The following is a 24,415-nucleotide window of genomic DNA, read 5'->3' as shown; positions in this document are numbered from 1 at the left end:
CTTCCCCGCCGTGTGGCAGGGGGGGCTGGACTCAATCTCGCATGGTCCCTTCCAGCCCTTAATGTCTATGAAATCTATGAATTTGCAGCGGCTGTTGGCTGAACACTGTAGCTTGTGCCTGAAGTAGCATTTGGAGGAAGTGAGTTGCTGTAGTCTCTTGAGGAGGCTTGTGGTATGGAAACACTTTATATTTACCGGAACTTATACAAAGAGCTATTCAGAGTAAAGAAATAACAGTCTGGTTACTGCCCTTGCAAGGGTCTAGGTAGCCTAGCCTTGTTGTTGTCCTGCCAGAAAGGCCCTGCTCCCTCACCCAGACTCTCTCTTACGATTCCAGGCTTCCTGGATTTACTGGCTGCTTGCAGGTGTTAAAAAACAAACAAACAAACCAACTAAAAAAAGCCACAGAAAAAAAAAAAAGGCACTTTAAATTCAATGTGCTCCTGCATCAAGCACAGCACATGTTCAAAAAAGGCAGCACCTTAGCTGGACCATGTTCACCTGACATTTGCATAGATCAGGTGCTTTAGTGGGGCTTTTTTGGCACTTTTATCTAATAGCTGATTGACTCAGCTTTAGATAAAGGCGCCAAAAATCCCTGCTGAAGTGCCCTATCTATACAGACATTGCGGAGCTGAGTCAAAGTAATGCACTGCTTATTCTGGTAAAGAGATTTTTTTCTCACATCTGCAAGAAGCCATTATGTCAAACAGTTGGCCATGACTCTAGAAAAATATTTTTTCCTACCTTCTGCCTTCTAAAAATGAGATGTATTTCTTAATTGGGGGCCTATGGCTTGAGAGACTATATGGTAAGCTTCAGGACCAAATCAGCTTTAAGGTAAAGCCCAATTGTGCATGATACTCTGTATTTAAATAATGTAAGTTTGGCAAGAGGGTTACTAAATGGAAAAGTGGCAACTGTATGTTATCTAAATATGTTCTTTTGGTGTGTCTTGGTATATGTTAAAATAGGGGTGGTCAACCAGCAGCACAGGTGCCACAAGTGGCACAGGCAGCCTGTGTGTATGGCATGCAGCAGATTGGGGAGGGGATAGGTAGCACAGTGGCAGATAGAGCAGGAAGCAGAAAGCAAAGCAAAGCAGCTAATCAGGCAAGGAGCACAGGTAAAGAAGCAGAAAGATCACCTGATCAGGCAGGGCGCACAGGGCTGGACACAGAAAACAGAGCAGCAGAACAAGCAAGGGGAGAGGACTGGAGGGCACTTGGGGTAGGTGCAGGGCTGCCGCACACTGTGTTAAAACATACACTTGCATCACGTTCATCCAAAACCTGAAGTAAATGTGTCCTACTCCTATGATTTGTCACATAAGTCTGGACAACATGTCTTAATACACAGCCTGTTTAGACCATAAAAGCAAATAAGCTCTCTTGCAATAATTCACAATAAAACACAATTCTACAGTCCTCTCAATTGAGTGTTCCTTGCTCCATGAACATAATTCATTTAAGTTTGTTTATAGGATAAACTGCTTGAGTAAGGAATACTCTAATGAGCAGGGATGGCAGGATCAGCTGTCAAACTGCCTACTGTTTGCTGATGTAAGTTCATTGAGATCAAACATTACTGCATTTATACCCAAAGTTAATTTTCCATGTTCACATTCATGCCCCTTCTACTGTTCAAAACTGTGGTGCTGAAACAATCAGCTGACTTATTGTGCCAGTTTCAGAACGTCCTTGTTTACTACTTTTCTGTTGCTACAATTCACTGCCATGCTTCCTGATGTTGGCTAGACTAGATGTGTTGCTCCAGGCAAGATAATGGCCTAAATTGAAGCAGCTCTGCAGATGAATTTTTTTGCGGGATTTCTTTCTGCATTAAATTTCTGTTTCTGCTGTCATACTTCTCAGAACAACCTGCCTTTTGATGATGTAGAATTGTAGACGTGTAGCGTATGCCAATTTTTTTCTTTTAACCCACCCCCCAAAAAACTACCACATGCTCTATCTTCTATAATACATTTACTAATCTAATTTGCTACATTTCAATATTATTCTCCATTTTCACTGATCTCACTTGAGAAGAAATCCATTTTTTTCTAATCCTGATCTTTCAATTATGTATGAATGAAATGCAAGCAAAGTGGAAGGCTATTTCAAACTTAAATATTCATAGAATCATAGAAGTAGGGTTAGAAGGAACCTTGTAGATCTTCAAGTCTGACCCCTTGCCTGGGCAGGAGGAAAACTGGGCTTAAGTGACCCCAGCCAGGTAGGCATCGAGCCGCTTCTTAAAGACCCCCAGGGTAGGAGCCAGCACCACTTCCCTTGGAAGTTGGTTCCAGATCCTAGCCGCCCTAACTGTGAAGTAGTTCTTACGGATGTCTAATCTAAACCTACTCTCCAACAACTTGTGGCCATTATTCCTTGTTATCCCAGGGGGCGCTAGGGGAAACAAGGTCTCCCCCAAACCCTTCTGGTCCCCCATAGTGAGTTTATAGACGGTCACAAGGTCCCCCCTCAGCCTTCTCTTGTGAAGGCTGAGCAGGTTCAGGTCCCATAGCCTCTCATTGTAGGGTCTGCCCTGCTGTCCCTGGATCATGCAGGTGGCCCTCCTCTGGACCCTCTCAATGTTGTCCACATCCCTCTTGAAGTGGGGTGCCCAGAACTGGACACAGTACTCCATCTGTGGCCTGACCAGTGTCACGTAGAGGGGGAGGATCACCTCCTTGGCCCTACTCGAGGTGCACCTGTGGATGCACAATAGGGTCCGGTTATCCCTGCCGACTGTGACCTCGCATTGTCGGCCCATGTTCATCTTGGAGTCAATGACGACTCCAAGATCCCTTTCTGCCTCCGTGCTCTCAAGAAGGGAGTTTCTCATCTTATAAGTGTGCTGCTGGTTACTACTGCCCAAGTGCAGTACCCTGCATTTGTCCATATTGAAACGCATCCTGTTTTTGTTAGCCCACCCTTGCAACCTATCCAGGTCTTTCTGCAGTCTTTCCCTCCCTACTAGCGTGCCCACCTCACCCCAAATTTTGGTATCATCAGCAAATTTGAACAGGTTGCTTTTCACCCTGTTGTCCAAATCGCTGATAAAGAAATTGAACAGTGCAGGCCCAAGGACCGAGCCCTGGGGGACTCCGCTGCTCACTTCCCCCCAGGTCGAATATGACCCGTCCACCACCACCCTTTGAGTATGACCCTTCAGCCAATTTGCAATCCATCTGACTGTGTAGGCATCGATGCCACAGTCTCCTAGTTTTTTAATAAGGATGGGGTGGGAGACAGTGTCAAAGGCTTTGCTGAAGTCCAGAAAGACTACATCCACGGCGACACCTGCATCCAATGCTTTTGTGACCTGATCGTAAAAGGCAATCAGGTTGGTCTGACATGACTTGCCCCTAATGAAACTGTGCTGGTTGCCCTTGAGCATCATCCCCGATGCCAGCCCATCACAGATGTGCTCCTTGATATTGTTAATTTATGTCTTATAGAAAGAGGGAGATACTGCCTCATTATTGGATTTTTTTCATATACCTATCAATAAGTTTAAATACTGAAGCTGATTTCTCCCCAAAATCATATTCTTTTTATCACTTTTCTTTTTACTTATTTGTGAAATGATTTTTTTTAGGCAAGTAATACAAAAATATGCAACAGGCAGAGGTTCAGAGTGAAGTTTTCTACTACAACCAACTTTGAAACCCCTATATTAATCAACAAGTAGAGTGCAGCACTCTGTTCTCAGTTGACCTCAATGGGTTACCTGGGATGCAATCAAAGTAAGAATGTGGCCAACAGTGTTCTACGCAGATGCTCTTAATATAATCGATAATCTAATACAATGAAAACTCCCATCTCAATAACACTTAAAACACACAGCCTTTAAAGTGGAATCAGTGGGCCACCCTCTCTATATTGTCCCTATAATCCTTTTGTACCATTTTGGCTACTATTAAGGACTAGAAACATGCCAGTTGTTGCTTGCATAGGGAAGACCTGTGCTTTTTCATTCCCTATGCTACTTGCAACTTTTTGCAGCATCTACCTAAGAGCAAGGGTAGGGATTCATAGTCGGTTTCATAGTTGGTAGGATTGGAAGGGGCCTGAGCAGATCATCAAGTCCGACCCCCTGCCATGGGCAGGAAAGAATGCTGGGGTCAAATGACCCTGGCTAGGTGAATATCTAGCTTCCTTTTGAAGACTCCCAGGGTAGGAGCCAGCACCACTTCCCTTGAAGTTGGTTCCAGATCCTAGCCACCCTGACTGTGAAGTAGCCTGAACCTACTCTCAATGTCTAGCCTGAACCAATCTACCTGATGCCTAGCCTGAACCTACTCTCAATCAACTTGTGGCCATTATTCCTAGTTACTCCTGGTAGTGCTCAGGGGAACAGGGACTCTCCCATTCCCTGCAGGTCCCCCCGGTAAGTTTATTGATGGCCACCAGATCCCCTCTCAGCCTTCTCTTGTGGAGGCTGAACAGGTTCAAGTCTTGTAGCCTCTTTTTGTAGGGCCTGCCCTGCTGCCCCCTGACCATGCAAGTGACCTTCCTCTGGACCCTCTCAATGCTGTCCACATCCCTTCTGAAGTGCAGCGCCCAAAACTGGATGCAGTACTCCAACTGCAGACTGACAAATGTCAAGTAGAGGGAGAGGATCACCTCCTTGGATCTGCTCGTGATGCATCTGTGGATGCATGACAAGGTGCGGTTAGCCTTACTGACTGTGTCCTCACGTTGGCGGTCCACGTTCATCTTGGAATTAATAATGACTTCAGGATCCCTTTCTGCCTCTGTGCTGATGAGGAGGGAGTTCCCCAGCCTGTAGGTATGCTGCTGGTTTTTTCTCCCTAGGTGCAGTACCCTGCACTTGTCAGTATTAAATCCCATCCTATTCTCATCTGCCCACCCCTATAACCTGTCCAGATCTAGTTGTAGCCTGTCCCTCCCTTCTAGCGTGCCCACCTCTCCCCACATCTTAGTGTCATCCACAAATTTGAACAAGGTGCTTTTCACCCCCTTGTCCAAGTTCCTGATAAAGATGCTGAACAGTTTGGGCCTGAGGACTGAGCCCTGGGGGACTCCACTGCCGACATCCCTCCAGGTCGAAAATGACCCATCCACCACCACTCTCTGGGTGTGGCTCTCTAGCCAATTTGCGACCCATCTGACTGTTGGCATCAACGCCACAGTTGCCTAATTTTTTAATGAGAATGGGGTGAAAGACAGTGTCAAAGGCCTTCTTAAAGTCCAGAAAGACTACGTCTACTGTGACTCCTGCGTCCAAGGATTTTGTGACCTGGTCATAAAAGGCAACCAGGTTGGTCTGATAGGACCTGCCCCTAATGAACACATGTTGGTTGCTGCTAAGCATAATATCCCCTGCTGGCCTCTTGCAGATGTGCTCCTGGATAATTTTCTCAAAGAGCTTCCCCAGGACCGAGGTAAGACTAACGGGGGGTTTATAGTTACCTGGGTCCTCCTTCCTCCCTTTTTTGAAAATGGGGACTACATTGGCCCTTTTTCTGTCCTCTGGCAACTGGCCAGAGCACCACGAGTGCTTGTAAAGCCATGCCAGGGGTCCCACAATGACCCCTGGCAATTCCCTCGGCAACCTGGGGTGGAGATCATCTGGACCTGCTGATTTAAACACATCCAGCCCCTCGAGAAGTTCCCTAACTAGGTCCTCCCTGATCCTAGGCCTGGCGGTACCTCTCCTGAGTCCATCCAGAATCCTGGTGGGGGAGATGTTCCAGTCCCTGCTCAGAAAAATGGAGGCAAAGAATTTGTTAAAGAGGTCAGCTTTATCGTCTGGTGCAACTACCAGATTGCCAAGCGTGTCCTGCAGGGGCCCCACGTTACCCGGTGCCTTCTTGTTACTCCCTATATATTTAAAAAAGGACTTCTTGTTATCTTTGATCCTGATCGCTAGTCCTAGTTCTGTCTCCGCCTTAGCTTTCCTAACAGCCCCTCTACAGTCTCAAATAACGGAGGTATAATCCTCCTTGGTGATAGCCCCTCCCTTCCACCGGATTTATGCCTCCTTTTTAGCTTTCAGATATGCCTGAATGGCTTTGGTGAGCCGTGGGGGCTTTTGAGCGCTCTTGTCCCCTTTGATTCATGTTGGGATTCATGTTGAGCCCTTTGGGCTCGGAGGATCATCTCCTTAAGGAACAACCACTCGTCTTGGACTCCCAACTCCCCTACCCTCCGGGACCTCAGTGCCTCTCCAACTAATCTCCTTAACTCATTGAAATCGGCCCTCCTGAAGTCAAGGGCTATTGCCTCGCTGCAGGCCTTTGACACCCTGTGCTGGATACTGAATTCCAGTAGGTGATGATCGCTATCGCCCACGTGGTTGAGAACCCACAGTCCCCTCACCAGGTCATTGCCGGTGGCCAGGACCAGATCCAGCAAGGCATTTCCCCTGGTGGGACCATGCACCTCCTGCATTAGGTGGATGTCCTGTATCTAGGCTAGGAACCTACATGAGTGGTCAGACCTGGCTGCCTGCTCCTTCAGGCAGATGATTGGGTAGTTTAGGTCACCCATGATTACCACATCCCTTGATTTAACTGCCTCCGCGACCTGACCTGAGAATTCTCAGTCCAGCTCTTCCCTCTGGTTGGGTGGTCTGTAGTAGACACGCACCATTAAGTTCCTTGCCCCATGACCCTCATGTATTCTTACCCAGAGCACTTCAGTCTGCTCCTCCTCTGACCCCATCCTGTTTGTTGAGGATGTGTATTGCATTTTGACATAGAGTGCCACTCCGCCGCCTTTCCTCCCTGTTCTATCCCACCTGTACAGTCTGTAGCTCTTAATGTTTACCACCCAATCATGGGTTGAATCCCACCAGGTTTCAGTGAGCCCCACCATGTCCGGGTTTGTGTTAGTTAGCAGGACGGCACACGACACCTGGATATCCAGAGGTAAAAAAAACCCATGAAAAAAAAAACCGCAGAGCAGTGGACTCAGGGGCAGTGCGCGCCACTCAAAATCGGAGCCTAGCTAGACAGAGCCACAGCGCAGCTGCTGGCTGGAATCTGTGCATTAGGATTGCTGCTGCTGCAGCTCCAGAAGGATCCGAGGTAAGGCTGCTGGGGCCAGCCCACTGCTGGCCCTGACTTCCTCTATCCCACCTGGGGTAACTTGTTGCACGCCAGAGGGCACAATGGCACAGGCATTCCCCAGGGACAACAAACAGCGGCACAAGGTGTGCCGCTACTAATTGTCCCTGGAAAACCAAATGTCCATGGATGTGTGGATGTGGCTAGAGTGTCCAGGAAGTATGGCATCCCAGGACACATTCTACCACACCAGGAAGTTCCTGCTGCCTGCTGTCTCACCCAAACTGTCTCCACAGGTCCACACATCCTAGATGCTCTGTGTTTCCAGAAGGATTTATTCTATGTCACACAGTTCGCCACAACTCCGGAAAAAGTCTTTTTTGCTACATTCTGCCTTCCAAAAACAAGGTGCATATTTTATTTGGGGGCACGTTGCATGTAAAAAATATGGTACATTGCAGGCTGATTCTCCTTTAAATGTATCTTAGAATACACAGAAAGTAAAAACCCAGAGCTACTACATTAAAGGGACAGTATGTTTTCTATATCAGTAGAAAAATTACAGCTATATGCCAAGGAATCATTTTCACTACTACCAAAAAACTACTAGCCCTTAATAGGGCCGTGCAAAACTTTGGTAGCTGATTCAATTCGGCAGTGACTTGGCCCAATTCAGCGGCCAAATCTCGGAATCAATAAGGAGACCCTTTAATCTCTTCGAATTGAATCGGAACCATCCGAATCGATTTGGAGAGATTTGATGATTCGGCCATAGATGCAGCTTTAAATGTTTTTTTTCTACATACCTCAAGGTACCAGGTGGCTTGTGAACGTTGAGATGCTGGGGCGGATGGAGTGTCCCACAGGAGCACAGGGGGGTCCCCAGCGCATTTGGCGGCAGACCCAGAAGTAGACCAGAAGCACTTCTGAGTGACCACGGAGCATGCGGGGGACCCTCCATCCGCCCCCCCCGCTCAGTGACTGCGGCCTCCTTGGTCTGGGGGGCACCAAGGGTTCCTTTGTGGCTGATCGCCAAGCCAGGGAGGCATTGGGGGGGTAGGGGGAGTGGGTCCCCTGCTCACTTGGCGGTGGACCTGGAAGTGGACTAGAAATACTTCTGGTCCACTTCCGGGTCTGCTGCTGAGCATGTAGGGGGTCCCCCCACGCTCCTGTGGGATGCTCCATCCGCCCCACCATCTCAGCATTGATGAGCCGTGCCTGGTACCTTGAGGTATGTAGAAATAACATTTAAAGCTGTGCCTATGGCTGAATCACTGATTCTCTGAGTCAGCATCCGATCTTCAGATTCAGCCGAATTGAGTCAGGACAGCGATCCAAATTAACAAACTGAAACAGTGTCACCCGATTTGGACCGAATCCGAATTGAATACAGCCTGTTTCTGTTGAATACAGAAAGTAGAAGGATTGTGGGTTAGGTTACCTGGAGGTCAAGGAGAAAGGGATTTGGTGGTAGGGGTCTGCTACAGACCCCCACACCAAGGGGAAGAACTAGATTTGGGGCTCCTGAGGCAGCTCTTGGAGACCATAAAAACTAGGGAGGTGGTAGTCATGGGGGACCTAAACTACCCAGACATCTGCTGGGAGACGCAGACAGCAAAGTCCCACTGTTCACGCAGGTTTCTAACTTGTGTACAGGACCTCCACCTGACGCAGGAGGTACACAGTCCCACTAGGGGGAATGCCTTACTGGACCTGGTATTGGCAATGGGGGATGACATGGTAGGAGACCTACAGATCGGTGGTCACCTGGGGGACAGTGATCACCAAATAACAGAATTCACCATAAGACGTCGAGTGGGTAAGGTAACTAGTAGGGTGAAAGTGCTAGACTTTAGGAAAGCTGACTTCAATGAACTCAGGCCTTTAGTCAAGGACGCACTGCAGAGTAAGAGTTTTGAAGAGTTGGGAGCCCAGGAAGGGTGGCTGTGCCTTAAGGAAATGATCCTTCAGGCATAGAGGGAGACGATCCCGATGCGGGGAAAAAAGGGGAAAGGGGCCAAGAGGCTTCCTTGGCTGACCAGAGAAATCCAGAGCAGTCTATGGGCTAAAAGGGGGGCATATAAAAAGTGGAAATGGGGCTTCCCTTGGAAGTTGGTTCCAGATCTAGCCACCCTGACTGAAGTAGTACTTCCTAATGTCTAGCCTGAACCTACTCTCGGTCAACTTGTGGCCGTTAGTCCTAGTTACTCCTGGTAGTGCTTGGGGAAACAGGGACTCTCCTGTTCCCCTCTGGTCCCCCCTGGTAAGTTTATAGGTGGCCACCAGATCCCCTCTCAGCCTTCTCTTGTGGAGGCTGAACAGGTTCAGGTCCCGTAGCCTCTCCTCGTAGGGCCTGCTCTGCTGCCCCCTGACCATGTGAGTGGCCCTCCTTTGGACCCTCTCGATGCTGTCCACATCTCTCCTGAAGTGCGGCACCCAGAACTGGACACAGTACTCCAACTGTGGCCTGACCAGTGTCGCATAGAGGGGGAGGATCACCTGCTTGAACCTGCTTGTGATGCATCTGTGGATGCATGACAAGGTGTGGTTAGCCTTACTGACCGCGTCCCCACACTGTCAGCCCATGTTCATCTTGGAATCAATAATGACTCCAAGATCCTTTTCTGCTTCTGCGCTGATGAGAAGGAAGTTCCCCAGCCTGTACGTATGCTGCTGGTTCTTCCTCCCCAGGTGCAGTACCCTACACTTGTCAGTATTGAATCCCATCCTATTCTCATCTGCTCACCCCTGTAACCTGTCCAGATCTAGTTGTAGCCTGTCTCTCCCTTCTATCATGCCCACTTTTCCCCATATCTTAGTGTCAAGCACTTAGCTTACAGAAAATAGGAAACTTGTAACCCTCATAGTATTCACAGAAGCTTCCAAATTGCAGGATCTGAGTCTCATGAGGGACTTTAATTATCAGGACATCTGCTGGGAGTGAAACTGCAGTGTGCTAGAAATCCAACAAGTTCCTGGAGTGTTTTGAAGATAACTTTTTGATGTGGGCAGTAGAGGGGCCAATTAAGGGGGAAGCTCTTCTTGACTTGCTGCTCACCATCAGGGAAAAATTGGTTGAGAATGTGAAGGTGGAAGGTAACTTGGGTGACAGTGGGTGCATCTACACAAGACATTTACTATGGAGCTGCCTAATTGGCTCCACAGTAAAGTCTGCCAGTTAGCCCTACACTGGAGCACCCTTATGCCCCGGCCAGCCATTCTGCAGCATGTTGAACTGGGGCAAAGCAGCCCCAAGCTGGCAGGCTGAACCCTCCAGGCCCTGTGCCAACCAGGGCTGCTCCGCCTCAGCTCAACGTGCTGCAGTCCTGGGCACATGCGCAAACATGGCACTTGGGAGCAATATTAATTTCATGTGAAGATGTGACCAGGAAATGACAGAGTTCAAGATTTTAAGAGGAGGAAGGATAGAGAGCAGCAGAATAAAGACACTGGACTTAAGCAAAGCTGACTTTAACAGACTCCTGGCACTGGTGGGCAGGATCCTCTGGAAAGCAAGTCTTGAAGGGGAAAAGAGTCCAGGAGAGCTGGCTGTACTTTAAAGATACCCTTTTAAGGGTACACGAGTAAGCTATTCTGATGTGACAGAAGAACTGGAAGTGCACCAGAAGACTAGTCTGACGAGGCAGCAGTCTCTTCAATGAGTTGAAACTCAAAAAGGGATATTACAAAGAGTGGAAACTTGGTCTTAATACTAAGGAAGAGCATAACAGTATCTCATGAGCATGCACCAAGAAAATTAGAAACACCAAGACTCAATTTGAGATGCAACTGACAAGGGACGTAAGGCAATAAATATGGGCACCTACCAGATGACGAGCACATTTAGCAACAAAGATAGGGAAGGAGTCTACCAGCTTAGAGTTAATGTCTAACATGTATGAATCTATGAATCTAGGCAGACAAGGTTCCTTGGGTGAATTTGATATCTTTTATTAGACCAACCCAAATGGCTGGAGAATAGTTATTAAGCACGCTTTCGGGTTCAAAAACCCTTCGTCAGGCTAAGGAAGCTGCAGCAGTTGGTGTGTGCTCTTCCTGGATGGAGGAATCTATGCATTTGTGTTTTGCACACCTCTAGCACTTAGGTGAAACTAGAAAAGCCATTATAATGGTTCTAACAATAGAAGACAATTAGGGCGTACTCTCAATTATATTATACTAAATCAATAGAGGAGTAATGTAGGTAGTGGTAATTAGCAATGCTTTACACTAAAAAGGATTGCTGTTGAAATCATTTACATTGTTAATTTATTAATTCTTGAAGTACCTGTGAGCTTGAAATAGTTTACCCTCTATCCAAATATTAATATCTGGACAACAACGTTTCTTGTAGAGTGTAATTAAGTCTTCTCCTAAACCAGATGCTGCTTCTAGTTCAGATTGACCTGTAATTGTGAAAGAAATAGATACTTTTATTTCTTCCAGTTTATATTATTACAAGCAATTCAAGGCATTTGAAATCATGGATCTGTTATGATAAAAAACTGGATATTGTACATTCAGGCTACAGCTTTTACACAGAATACTTCTGAAAGATACATTTGATTAAAGGCTTTTTAGGTAAGCTTAGTAGTAGAAGCAGAGAATAAATTCTCTGTCTCATTCATAATAGGCCAGTATCTCTAAGTTCTTTGAAATCTATGGAAGAAAAATACTAATGTTATGAACCTTGTATGATAATGATGTGGTGTCTTCAGCTTTCTACAAAAACTGTATATTGTTTCAAGGAAACTGAGGTCAGAAGAAATTTAAGTTTGCCTGATATAAGCAAAACTATTTGTACCAATATAGTACATATCACCTATGGGGGGAGGGAAATAGTTTTACCGGTACAGAATGCAGCTTTATCAGTTATAGTTGCATCTGTACCAGGGCTGCATCAGTAGCAAGACACTCAATATCAGCAAATTGAAAATTAAAATTTGTCATAAAGGGCAAAGACTATGAACTACCTATAGAAATTCAAAACCAATAGCTATGGTTATATAATTTTCATAACTAGGTCCTGCCCCAACTTTTTACTAGATATGCATACCTACTGTATAGGACAAAGGTGCTCAACCTTCTGGCCCCACAGGCCAGATGTGTGGCGTGGGGCCAGTCTGGTGGGCCAGACTGAGCCCTGCATGCCAGAATCAGGCAGTGGGTCCCAGCACCACCCCTTCCCAGACCAAAACACTGGGATTGGGTCCCAGCACTGCCCCCTCCTACTGTGGGATTAGGCCCTGGGGCCCAGTGCCACTACTGCCTGGCCCTGTGCACTGGGATCAGGTGCTTGATCCAGCATGCAGGGCCTGGGGTTCCTAATGGGCCTGGAAATTTGGATGCCAGGAACGAGTGCCACCACTTCTCCATCACCAAATTTCTGGATCTGTGGGGAGCTCCACAGGTTGGGGTTTAAGCACCCCTAATATAGAAAGAAAGGAGAGATTACCCTTCTCCTTTAGCACTATGCCAAAGCAGCTGAAGTTCACTGTTGTATAGAGAAGACATTGGACCCAATAGATGTAGCAATCAAAATGCTCCCCTTTCTCTAAATGTGTGCTGTTACATGATGGTCTGGATGCAATGGATACTATCTTTACCACATCCCTGGGTATTTCACTGTACAAGGCCTATTTACTTAAGATGCAAGGGAAGGATTTAGACCACAGTAAAGGATATCTTTTTAAATGTTGTTAATGCAAGTGTTGCCTACAAATGTCTAACTCGGGATCCTTAAAATTCTGGTTTATTAGGCGGATTGAAACACTGTAATGATTTAACTCATAAACCTTGGGGCTGGTCCTTCCACACACACACACACACACACACACACACACACACACACACTAGCAAGCTACAAGAGTCAGGTATACCTATCCCACAGGTGCTGGAGTCTGTTGTTGAGGCTACTTTCAGCATGGTGTTAGCTTCCAGAAGGGGGTCGCCGGCTGGTCCTTCTGGCTGGACAGGTCAGGTGCTGGTCAAGTTGGAGATCAAGAGGGCGCCACTGAGGGTCACTTTTCACTGCTTTTTATCTGTCCTTGGCAGACTTTGGTGACTCCCCAGTTTTCAGGTTTGCCCAATCCAGGGGTCGTTGACCCTCGTGGGACTTCCCCCCTCGGTGGCTACTGGATGGCATCTGTCAGCCCCAGGGGTCGTCCTCATGTACGTGCAGGTTTGGGAGTCCGTTGATGAATTTTGAATAGGGCTCTGGGAGCGGTTGATTTGGAGATATTCAGCCCAAAAGTTGGTCCCCGGTTTTGATTAACTCAGGCGAGGGCTTCTAGCCCTTGATCAGATGTCCCGGTTGCTACATTGTCTTCTATTGAGTTCTTCTGTTGGTTGATCTGCAGTTTCCTTAGGTGCTAATTGTTGCCTGCTATCGTGTTACACATTCAATCACTGATTCACTCGCTCTTTCAGGGGCCAGCCTGATATAGGGAAGGGCAGTTTGATTCCTGCCCTTGTTAACATTGTTACAATGTATAACTTACTTATGAAACTAAACACATTTAGTTGAAAGTTGAAAGGTGAGGAGTATAAAATATAAGCTACAAAAGTAATGCCATGGCACACAAATAGATAAAAATACCAAAATACAAGGGGAGATACAAAATGCGCACACACAAATTTCAAAACACAATTCCTTATCTTAAAGTGAAAGAAAGAGGAAGGAAGAAAAGGTAGAAGAGGAAAAACATATTCAAGGAGGGGAGAGCAAATGCAGACAAGAGGAAAAGGGGCTTTCTGCTACACAAGGACTATAAATGGTATACACAATGTCCAAGTAACTAGCAAAGTCAAGATGTGAATCCTCTTACCTGGTATGGTGACATGGACTTCAGCATCACTGGCTTCTTCTGGAATTTCATCTTCAATATAAGATGAATACATAATTTCTCTTTCCATAGCTCCATTTAAAGAACTCTGATTAACAGACCCTCTTCCATCACTTCCAAGGCAATTTGCACCTAACATCCGAGTGTTCTGAAGATTATCAGATGTACTTTCATCTTCCTGGGTTATTCTGGGTTTTAGTACTTTTTTCTTCAGAGTCTCTTCCTCAAACTCTTTAATGTTTTTATCAGATGAATAAATAACCCTAAAAGATTACACTAAATTTTACTCATATCATTTAAAACTTTTTCTAAAAATAGCTTTAAAAAAAAAAAAAATCACAGTTTATACAATACATAGATAATATAAGGCTTATCCAGAGAAAAATGAACGATTTTGTAACTTGAATACAAGCATTTAAATTAAGCCTTGAAAAATTAGTGTCGTTTCTACATTGTTTTAAAAGATGGTAAACTATACTTTAAAATGTGCTGATGTTCTCAAGATACAGGCTGGAGAAGGTAGCTTCTATCTTCCCTATCACCTACTGGTAATAACCATCTCAAACTGACAACATTTAACAGCCAATATTAAGGACAGCTGACTTGTTTCTACATACAAGTTAGACCAAAAACAAAATACACTTGATCATCCATTAATTTTATCATTATATTTATAAAACTAAGTTCTAAAGAACTAGCTTAGTCACTAGCAGCAAAGAAAACCAAATATTTGAAAGTAGGACCCCCGCCACCCACCAGATTGCTTTCAGCCAAAAGATATGCTCTCTCCATCTAGAAATATCAGTCTTCCTTTTCTTTCCTACCTACTTTGTAAAATACATTAGTTTTGGATACAAGGCTTTAAGAGTTTACAAAGTCTATAGTGTATGTTTGATGATCTTTTATATTTGGAAAAGCTACTCCACTTGTACAGTTGGAATGGAGTATAAAAGGATGATCCACAGAGCACAGATTTTATCAGTAGTTTTATGCATATACTAATTCAGATAAAAGAACTAGCAAAGCATAGCTTAAGGCTTATAGTTACTTATCTAAGTTAAGCAAAGTTGTGCTTATACATATGCCTGATTTGTGTTCAAATGCCACTCAGTTACAAATTGGATTTTTGCTAATATTGGGGAAATGGTCCTTTGAATATGCTATCCTTCTCATCATGAATTGATTAAATTATTTCTTCTGAAGTGTGTACAAACTTGCCTTTAAGAGCAAGGAAAGTGCAAAAATAAATGATATTTCCTCTAATGGGTCCTAAGTTTAAAGCAGGGCTATCCAATTAGCAGGCTGCATTCTGTCCCTGAAGGATTAAATTGCAACCTCTGGGCTCCTGGTGTGGGTGCTGCCTCATTGCTCTCCTCTTCCTGCTGTTGGGAGTCTCTGGGTTCCTCCTTCCTTCTTTAGTTTCCACTCTCTATCCCCACCCCTGGGGGTGCTGTGCCACAGCCAGGGGGCTGCAGCTGGGGATACCTGGGGTGCCAATGCAGCTGGGAGTATCTGTTGTGTGGTGGAGGGGTATCAGCATGGAATAGCAGCTGGGGGGAGGAGGGAGGGTGGGATAGACATCAGACAGTTCCTGATGCCTTACCCAGATTGGTCTCTAGGATGCCACACCACCTGGGTGCTCTGCATTTCCAGGAAGATTTACTCTATGGCTGCATTTAGAGGTGCACTTTACTGCAGAGTTGACCAATTAGCACCGCAGTAAAGTGTCACAGTCCACACATGCACTGGTATTAGAGTGCAGTAAATTAACTCCACTGGAGGATAGTAATTTACTCTGCTGAAATGCATGTGTAGACCAAGACAGGGGCTGGCTGGGGCATGAGGGTGCTAAAGTGCAAGGGGGCTGCCTGCAGCCTAGCTCTGCACTTTAGTACTCCTGTGTCCTAGCCAGCCCCTCTGCTGTCTGACGCCACCACCTGGAGCCCAGGGCTTCTCCAACCCAGCTCAAAGTGCTGCTGTCCTGGATGCATGCATAAACACTGTGTCTAGGAGCAGTTTTCTTCAGTGTGAACTGTGCTGGAGTTTATCACGTGACCTTAATGGCATGTGTAGATGTACCCTATGCCATACAGCTGGCCATGACCCTGGAAAAAACTTTCTTTATATTTTGTCATCCAACAAAAAGATGTGTTTTATTTGGGGTGCGTTGTATGCAAGAAAATATGGTAATTTCCCTAGATTCACAATAAAACTTTATTAATTTACCTACCAAAGACATAAGAGCAATGCAGATACAACACCAGAAAAAGGAAGAATGAAATGAAATAGAGGTACTGCTATATGTATCTCTTTTTTTAGACTTTGAAGTTACCCTCCTTCAGTTTCATGGAAGATCCCCTTGTTTTCATGTTACTTGGAGAGATTAAACAGTTTTCATTATGGCCTTCATAAATTTTGTTTACTTCATTCATATCCTTTTAGCTATTCTTTTCCAGAAGGAAAATCTTACTATTTGCAGTCTCTTGTCATGTATAAAATGACACTATGGGACCTTTCTTAGCCCCACTATAGCAAAGCACAACTCTGCAGCAACTTTCATTTAAAGGATACAACTGAGAAGAAACAACAAGCAGCAGTTTACCTAAACTGCTTTGTACTAAGTGTCAAATTAACCCAAACCTTTTCTATTCTAGTGAGAACTTCTTTAGTCTAGTCTGTAAGAAAATGGGTAATATAGGCCCTCAAGCTCTATATTTCTCAATGACATTGTTAGAACTCTTTTAAAACTGTTAAAAAGATTAATCAACAACTGTGTGCTACGTTTGAGAGCGAATTTCCATGCTCTGCATGGGCAGACAGGGATCTTTGGGTGAATCTGATATCTTTTATTAGACCAACTTAAATAGTTGGAGAACAATTTTTAAGCAAGCTTTCAGGTTCAAAAACCCTTTCTTTTGTCCTAACCCAGTCACACAGATCAGCCCTGTTTCTTTGTAATACCTTATTTTGAAACACTATAGTAGGTTGGTTTTTGTTGATTTCATAGACATCAGGGCTGGAAGGGACCTCGGAAGATCATCGAGTCCAGCCCCCCGCCCAAAGGGCAGGAAGTCAGCTGGGGTCATAGGATCCCAGCAAGATAAGCATCCAGTTTCATCTTGAAGGTGTTCAATGAAGGCGCTTGAACCACCTCCGGTGGCAGGCTGTTCCAGACCTTGGGGGCTTGGACAGTAAAGAAGTTCTTCCTTATGTCCAGCCTGAAACGATCTTGAAGTAGTTTGTGACCATTCGACCTCGTCATCCCTTGGGGCGCTCTGGTGAACAAACGTTCCCCCAGATGCTGGTGGTCACCCCTGATAAACTTGTAGGTGGCCATCAGATCACCCCTGAGCCTGCGCTTTTTCAGGCTAGAGCCCCAGGGCTCTCAGCCTGTCATCGTAGGGTCTGCTTCCCTGACCTCTGATCATGCGCGTGGCTCTTCTCTGGACTCTCTCAAGCTTCTCCACATCCTTTTTGAATTGTGGAGCCCAAAACTGGACACAGTACTCCAGCTGCGGCCTCACTAAGGCCGAGTACAGGGGGAGAATGACGTCCCGGGATTTGCTTGAGAGCAAAAATAAAAATGTTTGTGCACTCCCTGCTCCTCCATTGCAGAAATCTATTTTAATCCGTTTTTAAAAACACACTTATTCTCTAAAGCAATTGGCTCCAAAATGTGGTACCTCTACTTTTGCTATTTACACACTCTCCTTTTTCATCCCTAAAGCTATTTCTTTCGGATTTGGGGGTTCCCAGTTCCTGTCATCTTGCTTTAGTTCAATCTATTCTAGATGGAGCTTTACCTGACGATTGCCTAAAAACGAGGCGCTGAACGCCGCTGCTTAGCGGCGTTCCTGTCAGAGAGTGCATTTTGCACGGGTTCTGTGATTTGGATTGACATACCACTTGTTTCTGTATAAATATGAACTCGCCATTTTCTCAACCTCCTGAAACCCTCAATATTTTGGATCTTGGAAATGGCCCGTCTCCTTATATGGTACTGGAGCAGCCGCTAAAGTTAGAGAGAGAGTTTTGCTAAAAGCTCTTTCCATTCTGGTGTTAGAAAGGAAAAAGGAGAATTGGCAATTGGGAAATTCAAGTGCAACTGCTTTCTCCGCTTGGTTCAGTAGAGGCAGAGTTGCTTGCTGGCATTCAGAACTCACTCTCTATTCTCCAAATAGTTTTGAAAAATAACAGGGTTCAGAAGGATGCCAAGGTGGGCTAAGTGGAGAAACGTGAATGTAGTGGGTAGGGTGCGTGAGAAAGTCTGTTACTAGAAATGGATTTACCCTGATCTTGCAAGCTGCTCTGCAAGGGGGGATTCCTGCCCTGCAGGAAATCAATGGGGTCTGTGGGATGGAAGGGACAACCCAGCTTTTGGCATATTTTCCATACTCTATGGACCCCTGGATTTGCAGTTTAGTACATCTACACAAACAGCCATCTATCTTATTCTCATCCTTCTAGAACCACATGAAGGCTGTCACTCCAGCTCATATGTTATTCAGAGTTAATTCAGTGTCTGCAATTTTAGTCACTATATATGGATAACTATAGGAAGCTGAGTGGGGCTCACTCCGCTACATACTGTACAAATGTTGTCAGACACAGTCTATTATGTCCAAGTATTGTGTCCACATTTTGCAATAGTTTTAAAAAAAGCAGGCAGTAGTTTCCTATTCTTTTGGGCTCACAGCATGTTGTCTGCTGCAAATCTCTATTCACGTTCTTACAGGATAACACAGTGGTGTCACATTCATCATTAAATGAATTAACCGTTAACCCTATATTTACACTCCTGCTATAAACAGAAGCTTAATTTGCTGCACTGACAGTCGGTTGCGTGCCATTTGTATCTTTTCTGTGCTATTTGGTATTTATATAGCACTCAAAAGTCACTAAATGCTTTACATATTAAAAAATACAAGTCCCCATCTGGAAGGGTTTTCCACCTTATAGCTCAATTCTGTATATTCGTGTACTTCTCATAGGCGTTCTGGAAACAGAGGTCTTGCTGAATTAGTTCTTAGGCAGCATTACATATATAGATAATTCCTAATTATGCTATATAACACCAACACCAAGCCCCTCTTTTCAACCATCACAGAATGAAAAGGAGCATTCCTACTTCGGCAGATGACAAAACAAAGCAGAGCAAAACAAATACACATTTTCCAGGGCAGATTTCACAATTGCAGTATTCCAGCTGAGCAACAGCTGGTTGGAAGAACAAAGCTGAATTCTTTTAGGGTATTCATTCGTGACATTCCCAAAAAGGAAGCAAGACAGATGAGGGAGAGATACAGCTCTTTACAGTACCTTGGCTCATCTTCAAGTGGCACTCCACTCTGCATCGGAAAAGAATTGCACCTTGTGTGCAAGAACAAGTGCGATCTTCTTTAGTAATGCTAGGAACCCACCATGCTCAGAGCTGTATCGGAGAGAGAACCAGGATGCTCTGCGTTCAGGCCCAAAGATTTGCCTGTGTCAGCAGTGGGTCACGCTGGACTTTTCTATGGGGCTATTCAAACCTTCCTGGCTGTGGCCTAGCAAGCTGCTGAGGTCATGCAGGCCTGATCCACCTTTGCTGACAGGCAGAAAACACAGACACTCATCACTCTGACTGTAGCACTGCCCAGTGTAGGAGGGTAGCAAAGCCGTCCTTGAGAGAGTGGAAAACAGCACAACTTTGAATACACACTGCTACCCTCTCTTTTGCCTTTGCCCCTGCCTTGGTATAACAAAGAACATTTAAAAAAACCCTTACATTACCATATGCAATTTAAAAAAATCTTGTAGCACTCTTAATTCTTTGCTCAGCGGGCCAGCAGTGGTGGTAGTCCCCCCGTCCCCCAACGGGCTTAGTTTAAAGCCCGGTGGAGCAGGTCAGCCAGTCTGGCTGAGAAGAGCCTCCTCCCTAGGGGAGAGAGGTGGAGGCCATCCCTTCCCAGCAGCTCACTGCCTCTCTCGCCAAAGAGCGGGCTGTGGTCATGAAAGCCAAAGCCTTCCTGACGACACCAGCGCTGCAGTCTTTGGTTGACCACATAGATCCTCCTGTCCCTTCTCAGCCCATAGCCTGAGACTGGGAGGATCGACGAGAACACTACCTGTGCCCCCAGACCCTTAAGCCCCGCTCCCAAATCCCTGTAGTGCCTCATGACCTGGCTGGGAGTGCTCCGAGCAGTGTCATTGGTGCCCACATGAATAAGGAGCATGGGATAGTGGTCTGTGGGTTTAAGGAGCTTTGGGATCCTCTCCGTAATGTCCCGGATGCGGGCCCCCGGGAAGCAGCAGACTTGCCGGGCTAAGGGGTCGGGGTGGCAGATTGGCCCCTCAGTCCCCCTCAGGAGGGAGTCTCCCACAACAAACACCTTACGTTTTGTCTCTTTGATTTATATCATATCAAACAAGTATTAAAGACACGGCTTTGAGGTTGACCAATTTTATCTTCCCTGTTGAATGCATTACTGATAAGAAACTAGTGGTCTCAGTTTCCCAGCTCATTGGGCAGCTGGTAAGACCATTAACACTGAACTTTGCTTTCCATGGTTCAAGGGTGCCTGCCTGCCTACCAAAGAATAAGAGAACAGATTGATAATAAAACACATACCCTTCCCTTAAAAAGTGTGTTGACAATATATAAAGTTATTTGTTGGATTAACTCAGAAAGACATGTGAATCCCATGACTTCTTTAAAGTTAATTTTGCTTTGTTTAGTTTTGCTTTGTTCATTTATTAACGTCGTAATTTTACCCTCACTTCTCATTAGCCAAGGCTTTTGGAGAGGTTCCCTAAAAACCCTCTGTTAGAAGTCCTTGTTTGATTTTAGAGTTTTTTTGATGTGCAAATCTATGGAGCAGAAGCAAACATTCTGTCCAAGCCTGTTCTGAAAATGACCACAAGGCATTCTAAAGTAGTGACTGGAAACTTTGGGAACTATGGGTGGGAAAAACCTGGCTCTGGTTTGACACAGGCTGGGGAGCTTCAGTGGAGTTCCTGGCAGCGGGGTCTTTGTGCTGGGGTTGGGCAGCTGTATGCTGCTGTCCCCATTTTAAACTCTGGGTTACAGTCAGATGAATATTGTTTATATCTATTAGAAACTGTGTAATCTCAGGAAACATGAAACAGTATTTGGGTTGAGACTTCTATTTGGGAGCTACTACTTGTTTTTATCAAACAGTCATCTCAGTTAGGGAAGATAGGAAGATACAATTTTCTTCCAACCCGTGAAGGGCTACACTGACTACTGTAGCCTGGGTACACCTGAAGGTGTGCCCTGTCCTCAAATGGAAGGGATAGGTGGTCAGGCAATTGTGCTGTGAGAGGGATCTGGTCGCCTCTGGATTAGTTCCCTCTATTTTTCCATAGAGTCAGGCCAGGACATGTAACTTAACTATGTACAAGTTTATTAATATATACGCATAAATATAGATAAGACCCTTAAATGAATAGTAAATATTTACAATATGATTTTACATATACAACCACATTCAACAAACAATGGTCAGGAAAGGGTACCACCACCAGTGGCTATCGAGTCCCCACAGGTAAGTGACCAGTTCTAGAACAGGAAAATGAAGGTACAGGCAAACAGTCAACACCCAGCACAAGTGAGTAATTGGGTCCTGGAACAGGTAAGCACAACAATATTCAAACACAAGCTGACAGCAGGTAACTGTTGACTGTTTAATGAAGGACATTCACCAGGAATCAATAGGTAAAGGTTAGACTCTTAAGCATCATGGAGAGTTTGATCATAATAACCCGAAATACAACAAAATAGAGGTACCCAGCACCACTGGCATACCTGGGCTTCCCCTTTCAACTTTGAGGAGCCTTGCTGTGACTTGCCAGGGAGAAGAACAATGCCCGGGCCTTCCCACCTCTCATGGACCGGGTCAGACACCTCTTAACCTGCAGGGGCCTTTGTTGGTTCCCTCCTGAGGGTTCCCTCCCCTGTGGGAGAGCCCTTTTCCCAACAACTCAGCCCCAGCCTCACCAAGAGTCATATCTCCAGCTGTCCCAGTTTGGGGGCTTCTTCCAGGCAGGGGTGGTCCTCTGCTGTCCAGGCTCTCTCCCACTACATAGCGGGCTTGTGGCCCCATGCACTGTCACGTGCACCACAAGGCTTGTCCTTCTGCCAAAGGTCGGAGGCCCTGGGGCTCAATCAGTTCTTGGGCCCCTGGGGGCTGACGCTGCCTGCATCAATTGCCTGGCTGCGTGCCAGGGAATGGGGACTCGAGCCACTTGAAAACGGCTCCCTGAGTTGTGATCCGCCCCCGGATCCTCCATGCAGTGATCTTTGCCCTCCATGCAGCAATCCGCTCCGGGATCCTCCATGCAGCGATCCGTGCCCTGGTCGCTTGCCAGGGGTTGCAGACCCGAGCTGCCTCGAGTGGCTCCCAGGGTCTGAGCTCCATGGACCGATATGTGCACCAAATGGGGCTGAGGCATCAATCTCAGCAAGGGAGTCTTTGGGGCTATTTGGGGCACTGGCTCCACCCGCTGGGCAGCTCTTCGCAGTCCCTTCTTCTTCGTCCCCCAATGCCTCTCTCTGCGTGCTGGGCACACAGCTCCTTTTATTCACTTCAGAGGCTCTGCCCCTGAAGTCTTGCCAGACCTGCAGAATGCAGACTTCAATCAGGTCCGGGAGCCCTTACCGGATTGGTGGACGGGCTCCACCAAGCAAAACAAAGATTTTCTGAGGCCGTTCGAGCTGGGCTGAATTGGTAAGTCCGTCACACTACTATAGTCTCAACAATTGCTTACGGGGCTGACAAAATCCCAAACAGAAGAACAGTGAACTGTTAACAGCAGCAAGTATTTTAGAGGTAACACATAGGAGAGTGAACACAGTAATGGGAATTACACCCTTTTAAAAAAAAAGTATGTTAAAACACAAAGAGCCTGATTTTGTTCTTACCTCAGCATCAGGAACATGGACATTAATAGAATTACAAATTTTAAGTGGGAAAAGAACTGGTAGCAGTGTGCATGTATGTGTATATATATGTTAAAAGATTCTCAGTTCAAGAATTGCATTTTGTCTTTTTAGAGAACCAGCTTACATTTTAGAAGCCATACCTACCCTCAGTTCTTTGGGTTATTTCGTGATCAGAAAACAGAACTTAACAAACTGATTCTTTGATTGCATTCATTTTGATATTAAGAAATCTAGAGTACTAGGTGCAGTTTTGGACTCCACATTTTAAAGAGGACATGGATAAATTGAGAGGGTCCAGAGGTGGGCAACAAAAAATAATACAGGGCTTGGAAGGCAAGCTGTATGAAAGCATGAAATAAATAGGCATGTTCAGCTTGTAAAAAAGGAGGTTAAGAGGGGATAGGATAGCAGTCTTAAAATATCTAAAGGACTGCTATAAAGAGGGAGAATATTTTTTTTTTCCATTGCTGAAGAGAGCATAACTACCAATAGCTTGAAGTTGCATCAAATAGATTTAAATTGGATATCAGTAAAAACTTCTTCACTGTTTGAACAGCAAGGCAGTGGAATTGGCTGCCTGGGGAAGTTGTAGAATTTCCATCACTAGAGGTTCTCAAGAAGAGGATGGAGAAGCAGCAAAGAGCAGTCTCTGAAGTCCATGATCCTGCCCCTTCCCTTCTCCAAACACCTGCAGATCACTGGGAGATCATAAGAACTCTACAGCCTAGAGAAGGTGGAGAGGACCACACTCAGCATGAGAATGAAGTGGAGCTCCACGAACATCTTAGTTACAAAAGACAATTAAAGCAAGAGGGATAAAGAAAAAGGAGTTCTGACCGTTCAGCTGGAGGTTGTGAGGTGTGGAATTATGCTCAACGTCCCCATGCTGCAGAGCAGAATGAAAGATGTTTCATTTTTTTGATGCTTCTGGGTTTTGGTGGTTGCCTCATGGGGACAAGAATGATTTTTTTTCTATCTCCTGTTGCTAAATGTGTCAGTTTTTTTCCACCTTCCTCAGAAGGTGAGGAATTGGGTATTGGCTGCAGCCAAGGTGGGGGATTTTGACTGGAGTGTGCTGACACTCCTGCCAGGACTAAAACCAGGAGGTACCCAGTTAGAGAGTCGTACCTTTCTGCTCAGGGTCAAACCAATCACCACATTTGGGATTGTCACAACCCAGTGATTTTGGTGCCTCGGCACGATGGATTTTTCCCGCCACATGAGAGCCTCTTGCACAGCAAAGGTTTTTGTTGCAACAGAAAAACCTCGGTGCAAGAGAGTTCCCGCCATTTGGATGCAAATTTGTGTCCCGCTATTGGCCAGTTCTAAATTATTCCTACGTGGTGGCTAGTAATTGGCTTGCTAGCCGTTTAAAATTTCGTGCGACTTCCGCCCAAGTCGGAGAACTTTGAGCACGCTGCAGAGTGCCTCTAAAGAGAGATCTGACTTGTGGCTGAGCTGATCGATAGACTGATCCCCTATCAATTCTTCTCCCTGTCGCCGAATGCAAACCCCGACGTACCCTTTCCCCGCCAGCTTAATTTGTGGACGGATTAGCTGGCCTGAGCCTTGCCAGCTGGAGCAACT

At 45.7% G+C, this 24,415-nt stretch overlaps 1 protein-coding gene across 5 annotated transcripts in view; it reads right to left on the bottom strand.

Moving 5' to 3' along the window:
* KIAA1107 (KIAA1107 ortholog) overlaps positions 1 to 24,415 on the bottom strand; it is an 84,819-nt gene that overhangs the window by 36,417 nt on the left and 23,987 nt on the right. For 3 of the 5 annotated variants that reach the window (XM_025201889.1, XM_025201888.1, XM_025201891.1), the window contains exons 1-2: positions 13,867 to 14,142; positions 11,328 to 11,445 (exon numbers count right to left, since the gene is read on the bottom strand). The exons of the other annotated variants lie outside the window; for them this stretch is intronic. In XM_025201889.1, the coding sequence (XP_025057674.1) occupies positions 11,328 to 11,445; positions 13,867 to 14,023 (275 nt within the window). In that variant the 5' untranslated portion in view covers positions 14,024 to 14,142. Of the gene's footprint in view, positions 1 to 11,327; positions 11,446 to 13,866; positions 14,143 to 24,415 lie in introns of those variants that run through there. 5 annotated transcript variants of the gene reach the window in all.

This window comes from Alligator sinensis, unplaced genomic scaffold (genome assembly GCF_000455745.1).
Source record: "Alligator sinensis unplaced genomic scaffold, ASM45574v1 scaffold199_1, whole genome shotgun sequence".
Taxonomy (NCBI): Eukaryota; Metazoa; Chordata; order Crocodylia; family Alligatoridae; genus Alligator; species Alligator sinensis.
Note: the sequence above shows the minus strand (reverse complement) of the source record. Positions and strands in the feature narration are given on the sequence as shown.